At 40.9% G+C, this 12,940-nt stretch overlaps 1 protein-coding gene across 3 annotated transcripts in view; it reads left to right on the top strand.

Moving 5' to 3' along the window:
• BDNF (brain derived neurotrophic factor) overlaps positions 1-12,522 on the top strand; it is a 70,611-nt gene extending 58,089 nt beyond the window's left edge. For all 3 annotated transcript variants that reach the window (XM_003919940.4, XM_074401275.1, XM_074401274.1), the window contains exon 2: positions 10,981-12,522. In XM_003919940.4, the coding sequence (XP_003919989.2) occupies positions 10,981-11,748 (768 nt within the window). In that variant the 3' untranslated portion in view covers positions 11,749-12,522. The remainder of the gene's footprint in view (positions 1-10,980) is intronic.
• Positions 12,523-12,940: the final 418 nt, after the last annotated feature.

Genomic DNA, 12,940 nt, shown 5'->3' with positions numbered 1-12,940 from the left:
TGTTAAGTTTTATGTTTAAGTCTTTAATCCATCTGGAGTTGATTTTAGTATAAGGTGTCAGGAAGGGGTTCAGTTTCTGCTTTCTGCACATGGCTAGCCAGTTTTCCCAACACCATTTATTAAACAGGGAATCCTTTCTCCATAGCTTGTTTTTGTCAGGTTGGTCAAAGATCAGATGGTTGTAGATGTGTGGCATTGCCTCTGAGGCCTCTGTTCTGTTCCATTGGTCTATATCTCTGTTTTGGTACCAGTACCATGCTGTTTTGATTATTGTAGCCTTGTAGTATAGTTTGAAGTCAGGTAGTGTGATGCCTCCAGCTTTGTTCTTTTTGCCTAGAATTGACTTGGCTATGCAGGCTCTCTTTTGGTTCCATATGAAGTTTAAGGTGTTTTTTTCCAGTTCTGTGAAGAAGGTCATTGGTAGCTTGATGGGGATAGTGTTGAATCTATAAATTACTTTGGGCAGTGTGGCCATTTTCATGATATTGATTCTTCCTAACCATGAGCATGGAATGTTTCTCTGTGTCTTCTCTTATTTCATTGAGCAGTGGTTTGTAGTTCTCCTTGGAAAGGTCCTTTACTTCCTTTGTTAGTTGTATTCCTAGGTATTTTATTCTCTTTGTAGCAACTGTGAATGGCAGTTCGTTCTTGATTTGGCTCTCTTTAAGTCTGTTATTGGTATATAGGAATGCTTGTGATTTTTGCACATTGATTTTGTATCCTGAGACTTTGCTGAAGTTGCTTATCAATTTCAGGAGATTTAGGGCTAGGACAGTGGGGTCTTCTAAATATACAATCATGTCGTCTACAAATAGAGACAATTTGACTTCCTCCTTTCCTAATTGAATACCCTTTATTTCTTTCACTTGCCTGATTGCTCTGGCTAGAACTTCCAATACTGTATTGAATAGGAGTGGTGAGAGAGGGCATCCCTGTCTAGTGCCAGATTTCAAAGGGAATGCTTCCAGTTTTTGCCTATTCAGTATATTTATTGGCTGTGGGTTTGTCCTAAATAGCTTTCATTATTTTGAGATACATTCCGTCAATACCTAGTTTATTGGGAGTTTTTAGCATAAAGGGCTGTTGAATTTTGTCAAAGGCCTTCTCTACATCTATTGAGAAAATCATGTGGTTTTTGTCTTTGGTTCTGTTAATGTGGTGAATTATGTTTATAGACTTGCGTATGTTGAACCAGCCTTGTATCCATGGGATGAAGCCTACTTGATCGTGATGGATAAGGTTTTTCATATGCTGTTGCAATCAGTTTGCCACTATTTTATTGAAGATTTTTGCATCTATGTTGATCATGGATATTAGTGAATAGCCCCATCCTCCCTTGACCTCAGCGGCGGAGTCTTTGAAGCACTTTCTTCCCTTCTATTCTTAAGTACTGGATGCATCTGACTGCCCAGAGAGGGCACTGCCTTTCCCCCAGGGTCACGCAGCAATGAAGGGAGACAGATGCAGGAGAGGGGACCTAGATGGGCAGGAAGCCCTGCACCATCTCCTTGGAGTCCTGAAGGGCCCGGGCCTTAGCCACATGAGAGAACTGAAAGAAAGGAGAGAGGGTTGTGGGGCCTGCAGGACATGCAGAGAAAAGTTCATTCTGCAAGCAGGGAGGTGGGTCCCGAGCCCCAGCATCCTGAGCTGCAGGCACAGCCAAGCAGAGGCAGTATGCTACAGAGAGTCCGCCAGGTGGGTTCCCCCAGCCTCTCCCCCAAAGTCCTGCTGAGTCATTAGAGACTGGTGTCTCCGTGGCAGCTGCGGTGTACAAGCCAGCACCCAGCATTCTTGGGCAGTGTTGGTGGCTGCAGCAGGCCCCAGCGTTCAGATGGATCGGTGGCACACGGGCACCCACCTGCTCCTCGCTGCTGGGCCGGTATCCCAAAGCTTCCACACCAGCAGTGCCAGCCCCACCACCAGGAGCAAGGCGGCCAGGGTGGAGAAGACCACAATGATAGCAGTGACGGCCACCTGAGACAGGGCGCCATTGGAGCTGGAACTGGGGCTGATGGGTGCAGGCAAAACAGTGCTACTCTCATTTGCAGAACGGGTCGATATTCAGCCCCACACTCAGCCCCAGCGGGCCAGCAGGAGCAGCAGGCCCAACGCCAAAAGTAGCCCCAGGCCAGGGTTCGCCATGGGCTGGGTGGCGGGTTGGCAGCACCGAGTAAGGGGCTTCTCGCACACGCCCCTCCTACCGCATCTCTGGCTGGGGGCACCTGCGACGGGGCTCCTGGCCGGGGCGTCTTTGACCTAGCTCAGGTTCCTGCTCTGTGTCCCTCCCCTTGAACCCTCGGTCCGTTGGTCGGGCTTTTGGTCCAATCCCACCGGCTACTGAAGAGGTTAAATTTTTACATGGAATGTCAACTGCCATTTGGGTCCCATAAATGAAAAACTATTGTTTTAAAAAAATAATCTTTAAAAGTATTTTCAGATGACCTCATTTGCTATGCAAGTGACTTGAGTGTGCTTGATGCTAAGAATTCTTTGTTATAGCCTGGAGATGTGCTTTGAAGGCAGTGTTGCTCTGTGACAAGGAAGCAGCATATGAGGGCAAGTTTCGATGTGACTGTGAGTTCTGGGTGGCTCTGGCTTTCAGGGAGCCTTCACTGGTTACAGCAAAACGGTTGTTTTCTTAGGGCAATAGTGTCTCTGTCACCCAGGCTGGAGTTCAGTGGCATGATCAATCAGTTACTGTAGCCTCAACTTCTTAGTGTCAAGTAATCCTCCCACCTCAGCCTCTCAAGTAGCTGGTACTATAGGTGTGCACCACCATGCCTACTTTTTTAATTTTTAAGTTTTTGCAGAGACATGGTCTCACTTTGCTGCACAGGCTGGTCTCTAATTCCTGGGCTCTAGTGATCCTCCTACCTCAGCCTCCCAAAGTGTTGGGGTTACAAGTGTGAGCCACTGCACCTGGCCCTTGGTAAACTTCTTGGCAATGCATTATTTTATTCCCTAACTGGAAGTAACTTCTTTCTCTTGATAGAAGCACTAAGTGCCTGGGGTTAGGAGGCCAGATAGGACACTCTCTACCCAGTTCTGGCCTTTGTGCCAGGCATTTTTTATCCTTCATTCCAAAATTCATGACTTAATTTCAATTTACTTTTAGACTTACTGCTCTTCGTTTAATTGCACCTTCCTAAATACTATACAAATATTTCTAGCACAAAGAGAGTTGAGTACCTAGTTTGTGCATGGTACTGTGCAAATTGTTCTAGGTGGTAATTCAGAGGAGAATGCCCAATGTCAGTCCTTATCCTTTGCTCCTTATCAAGCAAAAACAAATGTGTTTGTAACATAGGCATTAAAATTTACTCTTGAAGAAAGGTAGAACACCTGCCAATACAAAAAAAATCCTTGTTTTTCAGATATGGGGAGCAGGGGTGTAGTGGGAAGTAAAGAGGATCAGAGCTTTGGTGCTTTCTAACAAAGAGGCATGTAAACTTATCTGTCAAATTAGTGATTCTGGAAATCATGCTTGTTTTTTCTTATGGTAGTTATGTGTAAATATCACTTCTGGTATGAACTAAGAGTCAGCAATTTATCTGACACTTAGTTTAATTGATGTCTGCAAGTATCAGTCAACACCATGGACATACCAGGGGCTCAGAGCATACTGTGGTATGAAGGACTGTGTTTTGTAGGACATGTATTTGGATGTTCTTGGACATAAGCTACATTATGGCTAAAAACTATATTTTTAAAGGTACCTTCAAAACTTTGGAATATCTGCATTTTCAGATATCATTTACTAAAATATTTATTAATTTCACTTGAATGGCCATCTGGATAAGTAGGTGAGTATCTGTAATGACCATTACTTTTTTTCCATTTTATTTATGGATTTCAGTGGCTATTTTCTTTAAGTTCTGTCTGCGTGGTTTTTATTGAGATGGTGTTTTCTTGTTTGTTTGCTGAGTCTTCTTGGCTAAGCAATACATACGTGATGGGAAAATAATGTGGAAGTAATACAAGAGGAATGGAACAAACCAGTCCCTGTAGTTTAAGGCCTACTTTCCTTTGGAATCTGGGGATCTGAACCTGTTCTATCAGGGGAGCCACAGTGAGCAAATGAGTTGATTAAAAAGTCTGGTCCCCTCTCCTCCTGTACCAAATGGGGATAATTATAGTTACCTGTACCTCTAGAGTCCTCTGAGTCTTAATTAATTAATATTTGCAAAGTGTTCGGAGATATTTGAATTAACAGTACTGAGCAGTGTAATCAAAATTCATTGTAATTATAATTGGAATCAGTTTGTAGTTCCACCTTTCCTTTGTTTTTCTCTATCTTGTCCTTTCTGCCAACCCAGACAACTACTCAGCTCCGAACACTCCACCACTTTTGTTTTTGCAACTCACTTCAGCTTATACGTAAATAAATGAATGGATTAATTAATTTATTAAATATAGTCAGGCCTTTAATCCCACATTTAAGTAACTACTTAATATTTATTTTTAAAACTCCATAGGCACTAAGAGTCAGTCAATTTCTTTCTTTCTTCTAGTCTATCGTGTTTTTCAGGGTCTTCCTTCACATGATGATAAACTTATCTTCCTGCAGCATTCCCATGCTCAGAAACTCTTTCTGGCTCTTTGGTGCCTTTAATGGCAACATCTAAACTCTTTGGCATTCCCCCAGAGGCTTTCAAAATCCGGCAATCATTCAATCCTGTTTTTCACTGTTCCCATTCAGCACTCTTCTCCCTAGACATTTACTCTATGCCTTCCCACCTTCCTGCCATTCATCAAGCTGCCATGCACCAACTGTAGGGTACATTCAAACTCTTTGCAATCTTTTTTTTTTTTTTCCTTTGAGACAGAGTCTCTCTGTCACCCAAGGCTGGAGTGCAGTCACATGATCATGGCTCACTGTAGCCTCAACTTCCTGGACTCAAGTGATCCTCCCACCTCAGCCTCTCTAGTAGCTGGGACCTCATGTGTGCACCACCACATCTGACTACTTCTTTTAAGTTTTTGTAGAGACCTGGTCTCACTATGTTGCCCAGGCTGATCTTGAATTCCTGGACTCAAGTGATCCTCCTGCCTCGGCCTCCCAAAGTATTGGGATTACAAGTGTGAGCTACTGCACCTGGCCCTTTGCAAACTTCTTGACAATGCATTCCTTTATTCCCTAACTGGAAGTAACTTCTTTCTCTTTAAAGAATTTTATCTGTACCTTTTCTGGGTCATTTGTACCTTTATATTTCAGTTACATGTTATATATGTCCTACCTCCCTCCTAGACTATAAGACTGGAAAGTAGCTTCATGTGTGATGAATGAATGAACAAAAAGGAAGTCTAACATATGGATGTAGTGAACTGGATGCAAATTAAATATTTTAAAATATTGATTTGCAAGATTTCATTAAGGCCAACTCTTAATAGGTTTGCATCATATATGTTAGGAACTAAATATTAATAACTTCTTCAGCATTACCATTATCTCTATAGACTGTCTAAAATGAGTAGCCATATCTTTAAACTGTGTTTTCTGTGATTACACACTCACAGGTAAAACCCAAAGGGGACAAACAAGACTTTGCTTTTTTTTAATTATTATTACATATGCCTGAATTATCTGTACTGTTGTTTGTTTTCCCAGCTTTGGCCATAGAAATTTAGTTTTAACATGCTAAAATTTTTCCAATGCTTTCTCTTAGAAAAAGACCACCTTGTCTGAAATTTCATCCACTGAAGTAATCAAGCCTTAAAGCTGAAGCGTCTTGGTCATGATTAATCCAATCCTACGAAGTAGTATCTTAATGGCGCTAACTTTAGAAAGTTGGGCTCCAGGACACACATAGCTGCAGAAACTGTGTCCACATTTTGTAAGCTCCTTCATTGTCATAGCCACTCTCTTCTCTTTGGTTGAAATTGTAAAACTGGAAGCACATCCTGATAGTAAAATCTTGGTTGAGGAGACAGGTAACCTATTAGCTTTATGGCATTTAACAGTTTACCTAACCTCTCTGAAGCATAATTGCCTCATCTACGTAATGGGGATAATAATACCCATCCTGTCTCCTTGTAAAAATCAAATTAGATGATGCCTGTGAATGTTCTGTAGTCTCTTAGACAAATCCAAGTTATGACTACAGCAAGAGTAAAACAGCATGTTGTCATGGACATTCTTTCAGTGGAATGTCTAAGACTTGTGAGTCATGCTTAAAGCTAAACTTGATATCTACTTCATTCATTTTCTTTTTAGTTCTATGTACTGTATTGAATTTCCTGAGAGTGGGGCTAAGAAGGCCTTCCTAGCATTTTATAGATGTGGTTGAATTAATGGTTGTAAGCCTTAAAGCAGAATTAGACAACATCAATGAATTTATTAAGTGTAAAATAAATATATAATCTACTTAGCAATATTGCACAGCCTCTTATGTGTGATAAAGACTCATCTGAAAGCTGAAAATGAAGAATTGTCCTTGAAGCTCTTATTTACTCTTTTATGATTTCCCAGTACAGTATATAAGGTTACTTATTGAAAGCTTAGCAGAATAAGAAACAGGAAGTTAAAAGGCTGAAAACTACAAATTTTGCTATTATTGTTGTTATTACTATTACTGACTACTTCCCAAGTCTCTTATTGATCTGTTAGAGCTACACAGGAAATAGTAGGACAGTTAGTGTGTGGTAGTATTATTTGCTTTTTAATTATTCAAGTAAAGTTTTACCCCATTAGAGGAACTCAAGAAGTTGCTCGTGGCTGATAACTGCCATCTGTCAAATTCCTTAGAGCAGGGGTCCCTAACCCCCAGGCCATGGGCTGTTACCAGTCAGTGGCCTGTTAAGAAGCAGGCTGCACAGTAGGAAGTGAGTGGCGGGTGAGCAAGCATTGCTATCTGAGCTGTCTCCTTTCAGATCAGCAGCGGCATTCGATTCTCATAGGAGCATGAGCCCTATTGTGAACTGCACATGCAAGGGATCTAGGTTATGTGCTCCTTATGAGAGTCCAAATCCTTATGAGAATGTAACCGATAATCTATGGTGGAACAGTTTTATACCGAAACCATCCCCCCTGCTGCTCCCAGACCATGGAAACATTGTCTTCCACAAAACTAGCTCCTGGTGCCAAAAAGTTTGGGACCGCTGCCTTAGAGTTTATAATTTGGGGCTAGCACAGCCTGTATTTACCTAAGAATTTCAATGAGTTCACTGATCTTTCCAAATGAAAAGACTTCTTATGAAAATTATATCCAAACTGTCTTTTCTCTTAGCTTAATAAGCCCATCAGTAAGTTTTTACTGAGTGCTGCTATTACATTTTTCTGTGTTAAGCATTATGGGGTCTCAGATATGATCCATTTCCTCAAAGAACTTACCTTCCAGATGAAGGCTGACCAGAATGAGCAAATATGGTTAACAATTAACAAGTGAATAGGCCAGCCTGGCCAACATGGTGAAAACCCATCTCTACTAAAAATACAAAAATTATCCGGACATGGTGGCAGGTACCTGTAATCCTAGCTACTTGGGTGGTTGAGGCAGGAGAATTGCTTGAACCTGGGAGGCGGATGTTGCAGTTAGCCAAGATTGTGCCACTGCACTCCAACCTGGGTGACACAGCAAGACTCCATTTTGGCAACACAAAACAAGTGAGAAGGGAATCAAGTACTACGTAAGATGTAATGTGGAATTTTAGGGAAGGAAGGCAGTGTGTGCTGGAGTAATTAGAGAAGGGGACATGCGTGATTTGATGCTTCAACTGGATCATGAAGGATAAGCAAGATTTAAGCAGTGAGCGAGAGGGAAAGAGAAGAGTTTGCCAGAGGAATGGAACAAGTCAGGAGACAGTAACGTGTTTGGAGCTCCAAGGACTCTGACCTGATCAGAGCAGAAGTGACGAAGCATTGAGTAATATGAGAAAGTTAGTTAGGAAGGGTGAGGGCAGATTTTGGAGGGTGTTGAATATCAGATAGAAGACATTAGATTTGAGCAGGTAGAACGCAAAAGCCATTGCAAGCTTTTGTGTCAGAGAATAATACTATGAGAGTGGTTAGTCAGGAAGAGGTCATCAGAGTTGAATGGAGCAGAAAGAGTGTCTGATACAGCATAGGGACATTGTGGTCACAAAAGGAGGTGGTGAGGGCTGAGCCAAGATGGTGGCAGTGGGATAGATAAAAAGGGATGGCCAGGAGAAATATTTTAAAGGAAAAATTAACAGGATATCTTCACTGACTGGATTGGAAGGCTATACAGGAAATATATTGTCAAACTTGATTCCAGGATTTCTGTCCTATGCCTGGGTTGTCCATAATACCAGGAAACCATTGTTAGAAACAGAAAAGATAGAAGATACCACTGTTCTGACAAAAAGTATTGAGTTTGGTGTTACATCCACTTGACTTCAAGGCCTTATGAGTGAGTAGGCAGTTAGATTTGCAGAAGTGCCAGTCAGAGAGCAGGGCTTGCAATGAGGGATTGGACTTTTTCACCATTTTGTTAGTTCCTAATTCTATGCAGATGCTCAGCTTGAGGAATGCCCATGTTTGGTTTCCTCACATGCCCATATTTCCTCTAAAATATTTGCTTGTGGATCTGAGAAAACAACATATAAAGCATTATTTTTCTGATAAAACAGTTATTAATAGAAAGATAAGACCAGTGAAAGGCAGAGTCAAGTAGAAGCCAAGTATCATTCAAGGACTCATTACTGTAGTGGTGATAACAATTTTCCAGCAGCTTAAGATGCCTCAGTACTTTGGGCCATTTTTAGTTAGTGTGGGCACTTAGTAAATGGATATTAAATTAACTATAGTTCATTAATCTTTTTTTTTTTTTTTTTGAGACAGAGTTTCACGCTTGTCACCCAGGCTGCATTTTTGCTTTCTTAGTGGTATACAAAATGTTATGTTTCACAATGGTGGTATCTTAGATTTGATTAAATATGGTATTAAAAGATAGCTGATCACAGAAAGTCTCTACCAGTGTGACATAGTTGGCTAAAGTATTCCAAATTTGCAACCTTTCATTAACCTAAATAAGAAGTACCTCTTGGGTTGTTTTTATTTGGACTGGGAATATTAGGCAAAAGCTTTTTCATTCATTGGTGTGAGTACTGTCTGCCAGAAATAGAAACCCCCATGGAGGATCTATGTCTTTGATGGTGCAGGACTCACAACATTCACAAAGATTTAGTTATTAGCAGAATAGACATCTGTATTTTATTCAAACCAATTTCCACTTCCTAATCTGAGACCATTGTGTAATCTAAGCAGTTCTAAGCATGTTTGCTATTCACACAAAGGGAGAATCTAAAAGAAATTAAACAAGGATGGTAATAAAATCTCTTAGTAGTTGAAAATGTTCTTTCTTACAAAAGTGTAGAACATTTGCTTTTCAATATCAGAGTTTTCAGAAATTTCTACATTCTGACTTATTGACTGGAGGTAGGTTGCCTTTGCATTCAATAAAATTTTATGGGCAGAAACATAGTTCCTTTTCCTATTTACTTGAATAACATGATGGCCATTGCATGTATGTGGTGTCTTTGTGTAAGTCCATGCCTCAGAACTGAGGAGGAATAAAATTAGTGTCAGGGCTGGGGATGCTACTCTTTGCTGCTGGAGGGACACAATGCTTCAGGTAAGTGGTTCTGAAGTCCTTAACCACCTGACGGTAACCTTGGGTTGGTCTATAGGTACGTTTTCGTTTTGCTTGTTCATCCATTTTAATTGGCTTCCTAGAGCATGCTTATAGATGTAGAGCCAAATTTAGAGTAGAGCAACCCTCTGGCAAACAGGAAAAGATTAATTTTGTGGTATGCTTTTAAGGGACTTCCCAGGAAACTTCAAAAGCAGAAAAAGAAGCACTAGCTGCCTATTCCAAAATGTGTAAAATACTACTCAGTTTTTTAAAATTAGGATAAACTCGCGCACACGCGCATGCACACACACACACACACACACACACACACACACACACGACCACATCTCCAGTAAAAGGAAAAGTTGAGCATTCTTAACTAGATGTGTGCATTAGCCAGAAAAGGCCAAGGGGTGAAGGGTTTTAGAGAATTTGAGGAGGAGATAAAGTGGAGTCTACATATGGGAGGCATTTGAAATTGACTTAAATGCCTTCTTAATGCTGACTTTTTCAGTTTTCTCTTTAGCAGACACATTGTTTTCATGATATCAGCCCCAGGCAAAGGCACATCATTAAAATGAACATGTTGAAAATGATTTCTGTTTAGAAATAAGCAAAACATTTTCAGTTGTGACCACCCAGGTGTAGAAGAAAGAACAGTGGAATTGGGAGCCCTGAGTTCTAACATAAACTTTCTTCATAACATGAGGCAAGTCGTCCAAAGGCAAGCCTTGGGTTTCCTTATCTGTAAAACAGGATGGCTCATGAAATTATCTTTGTTCTTTGCTATAATAGAGTATCTCTGTGGGAAGAGGGGAAAAAAGTCCATTTAAAGGCTCCTTATAGCTCCCAACTGCTGTTTTATTGTGCTATTCATGCCTAGACATCACATAGCTAGAAAGGGCCATCAGACCCCTCAGGCCACTGCTGTTCCTGTCACACATTCCTGCAAAGGACCATGTAGCTAACTTGAAAAAAAATTACTATTACACTTGCAATTGTTGCTTAGTAACGTTTCTGATTTTGTGTTTCTTGTGACAGCATGAGCAGAGATCATTAAAAATTAAGCTTACAAAGCTGCTGAAGTGGGAGGAAGGAGGAGAACTTGAAGCCACAATTTTTACACTTGCTTAGAAGCCATCTAATCTCAGGTTTATATGCTAGATCTTGGGGGAAACACTGCACATCTCTGGTTTATATTATACCACATACAGCACACTACTGACATTGATTTGTGTCTGGTGCAGCTGGAGTTTATCACCAAGACATAAAAAAAAACCTTGACCCTGCAGAATAGCCTGGAATTACAATCAGATGGGCCACATGGCATCCTGTTGAAAGAAAGCCCTAACCAGTTTTCTGTCTTGTTTCTGCTTTCTCCCTATAGTTCCACCAGGTGAGAAGAGTGATGACCATCCTTTTCCTTACTATGGTTATTTCATACTTCGGTTGCATGAAGGCTGCCCCCATGAAAGAAGCAAACGTCCGAGGACAAGGTGGCTTGGCCTACCCAGGTGTGCGGACCCACGGGACTCTGGAGAGCGTGAATGGGCCCAAGGCAGGTTCAAGAGGCCTGACGTCGTCGTTGGCCGACACTTTCGAACATGTGATAGAAGAGCTGTTGGATGAGGACCAGAAAGTTCGGCCCCATGAAGAAAACAATAAGGACGCAGACTTGTACACGTCCAGGGTGATGCTCAGTAGTCAAGTGCCTTTGGAGCCTCCTCTTCTCTTTCTGCTGGAGGAATACAAAAATTACCTGGATGCTGCAAACATGTCCATGAGGGTCCGGCGCCACTCTGACCCTGCCCGCCGAGGGGAGCTGAGTGTGTGTGACAGTATTAGTGAGTGGGTAACAGCGGCAGACAAAAAGACTGCAGTGGACATGTCGGGCGGGACGGTCACAGTCCTTGAAAAGGTCCCTGTATCGAAAGGCCAACTGAAGCAATACTTCTACGAGACCAAGTGCAATCCCATGGGTTACACAAAAGAAGGCTGCAGGGGCATAGACAAAAGGCATTGGAACTCCCAGTGCCGAACTACCCAGTCGTACGTGCGGGCCCTTACCATGGATAGCAAAAAGAGAATTGGCTGGCGATTCATAAGGATAGACACTTCTTGTGTATGTACATTGACCATTAAAAGGGGAAGATAGTGGATTTATGTTGTATAGATTATATTGAGACAAAAATTATCTATTTGTATATATACATAACAGGGTAAATTATTCAGTTAAGAAAAAAATAATTTTATGAACTGCATGTATAAATGAAGTTTATACAGTACAGTGGTTCTACAATCTATTTATTGGACATGTCCACGACCAGAAGGGAAACAGTCATTTGCGCACAACTTTAAAAAAGTCTGCATTACATTCCTTGATAATGTTGTGGTTTGTTGCCGTTGCCAAGAATTGAAAACATAAAAAGTTTAAAAAAATAATAAATTGCATGCTGCTTTAATTGTGAATTGATAATAAACTGTCCTCTTTCAGAAAACAGACAAAACACACACCACACACACACACACACACACACACACATACACACACCAAAAAATTGAACCAAAACATTCCGTTTACATTTTAGACAGTAAGTATCTTCGTTCTTGTTAGTACTATATCATCTGTTTTACTGCTTTTAACTTCTGATAGCGTTGGAATTAAAACAATGTCAAGGTGCTGTTGTCATTGCTTTACTGGCTTAGGGGATGGGGGATGGGAGGGGTATATTTTTGTTTGTTTTGTGTTTTTTTTTGTTTGTTTGTTTGTTTTGTTTTTAAGTTCCCACAGGGAGTAGGGATGGGGAAAGAATTCCTTCAATATGTATTCTGGTTGATAAAATATACATTTGTATGTTGTGAAGATGTTTGCAATATCAATCAGATGACTGGAAAGTGAATAAAAATTAAGGAAACTGAACAAAAACAATGCTCACACTCCACATCCCATGATGCACCTCCCAGGCCCCCGCTCATTCTTTGGGCGTTGGTCAGAGTAAGCTGCTTTTGATGGAAGGACCTATGTTTGCTCAGAGCACATTCTTTCCCTCCCTCCCCCTCTGGTCTCCTCTTTGTTTTGTTTTAAAGAAGAAAAATCAGTTGCACGCTCTGAAATATTTTACCACTGCTGTAAACAAGTGAACACATTGTGTTACATCATAACACTCATATAAGCATGGAGAATAGTGATTTTTTTTTTTTAGAAAAGAAAACAAAAAATAACCCCAAAATGAAGATTATTTTTTATAAGGGGTAAACATTTGGGCAAATCATGGTAAAGCTTAAAAAAACTCATGGTTAAGGCTTAACAATGTCTTGCAAATACCTTGCAAGCAAAAGGGAGAGCC

Source organism: Saimiri boliviensis, chromosome 6 (assembly GCF_048565385.1).
Source record: "Saimiri boliviensis isolate mSaiBol1 chromosome 6, mSaiBol1.pri, whole genome shotgun sequence".
Lineage (NCBI taxonomy): Eukaryota > Metazoa > Chordata > Mammalia > Primates > Cebidae > Saimiri > Saimiri boliviensis.
This window is presented reverse-complemented; position numbering and strand designations above follow the sequence as displayed.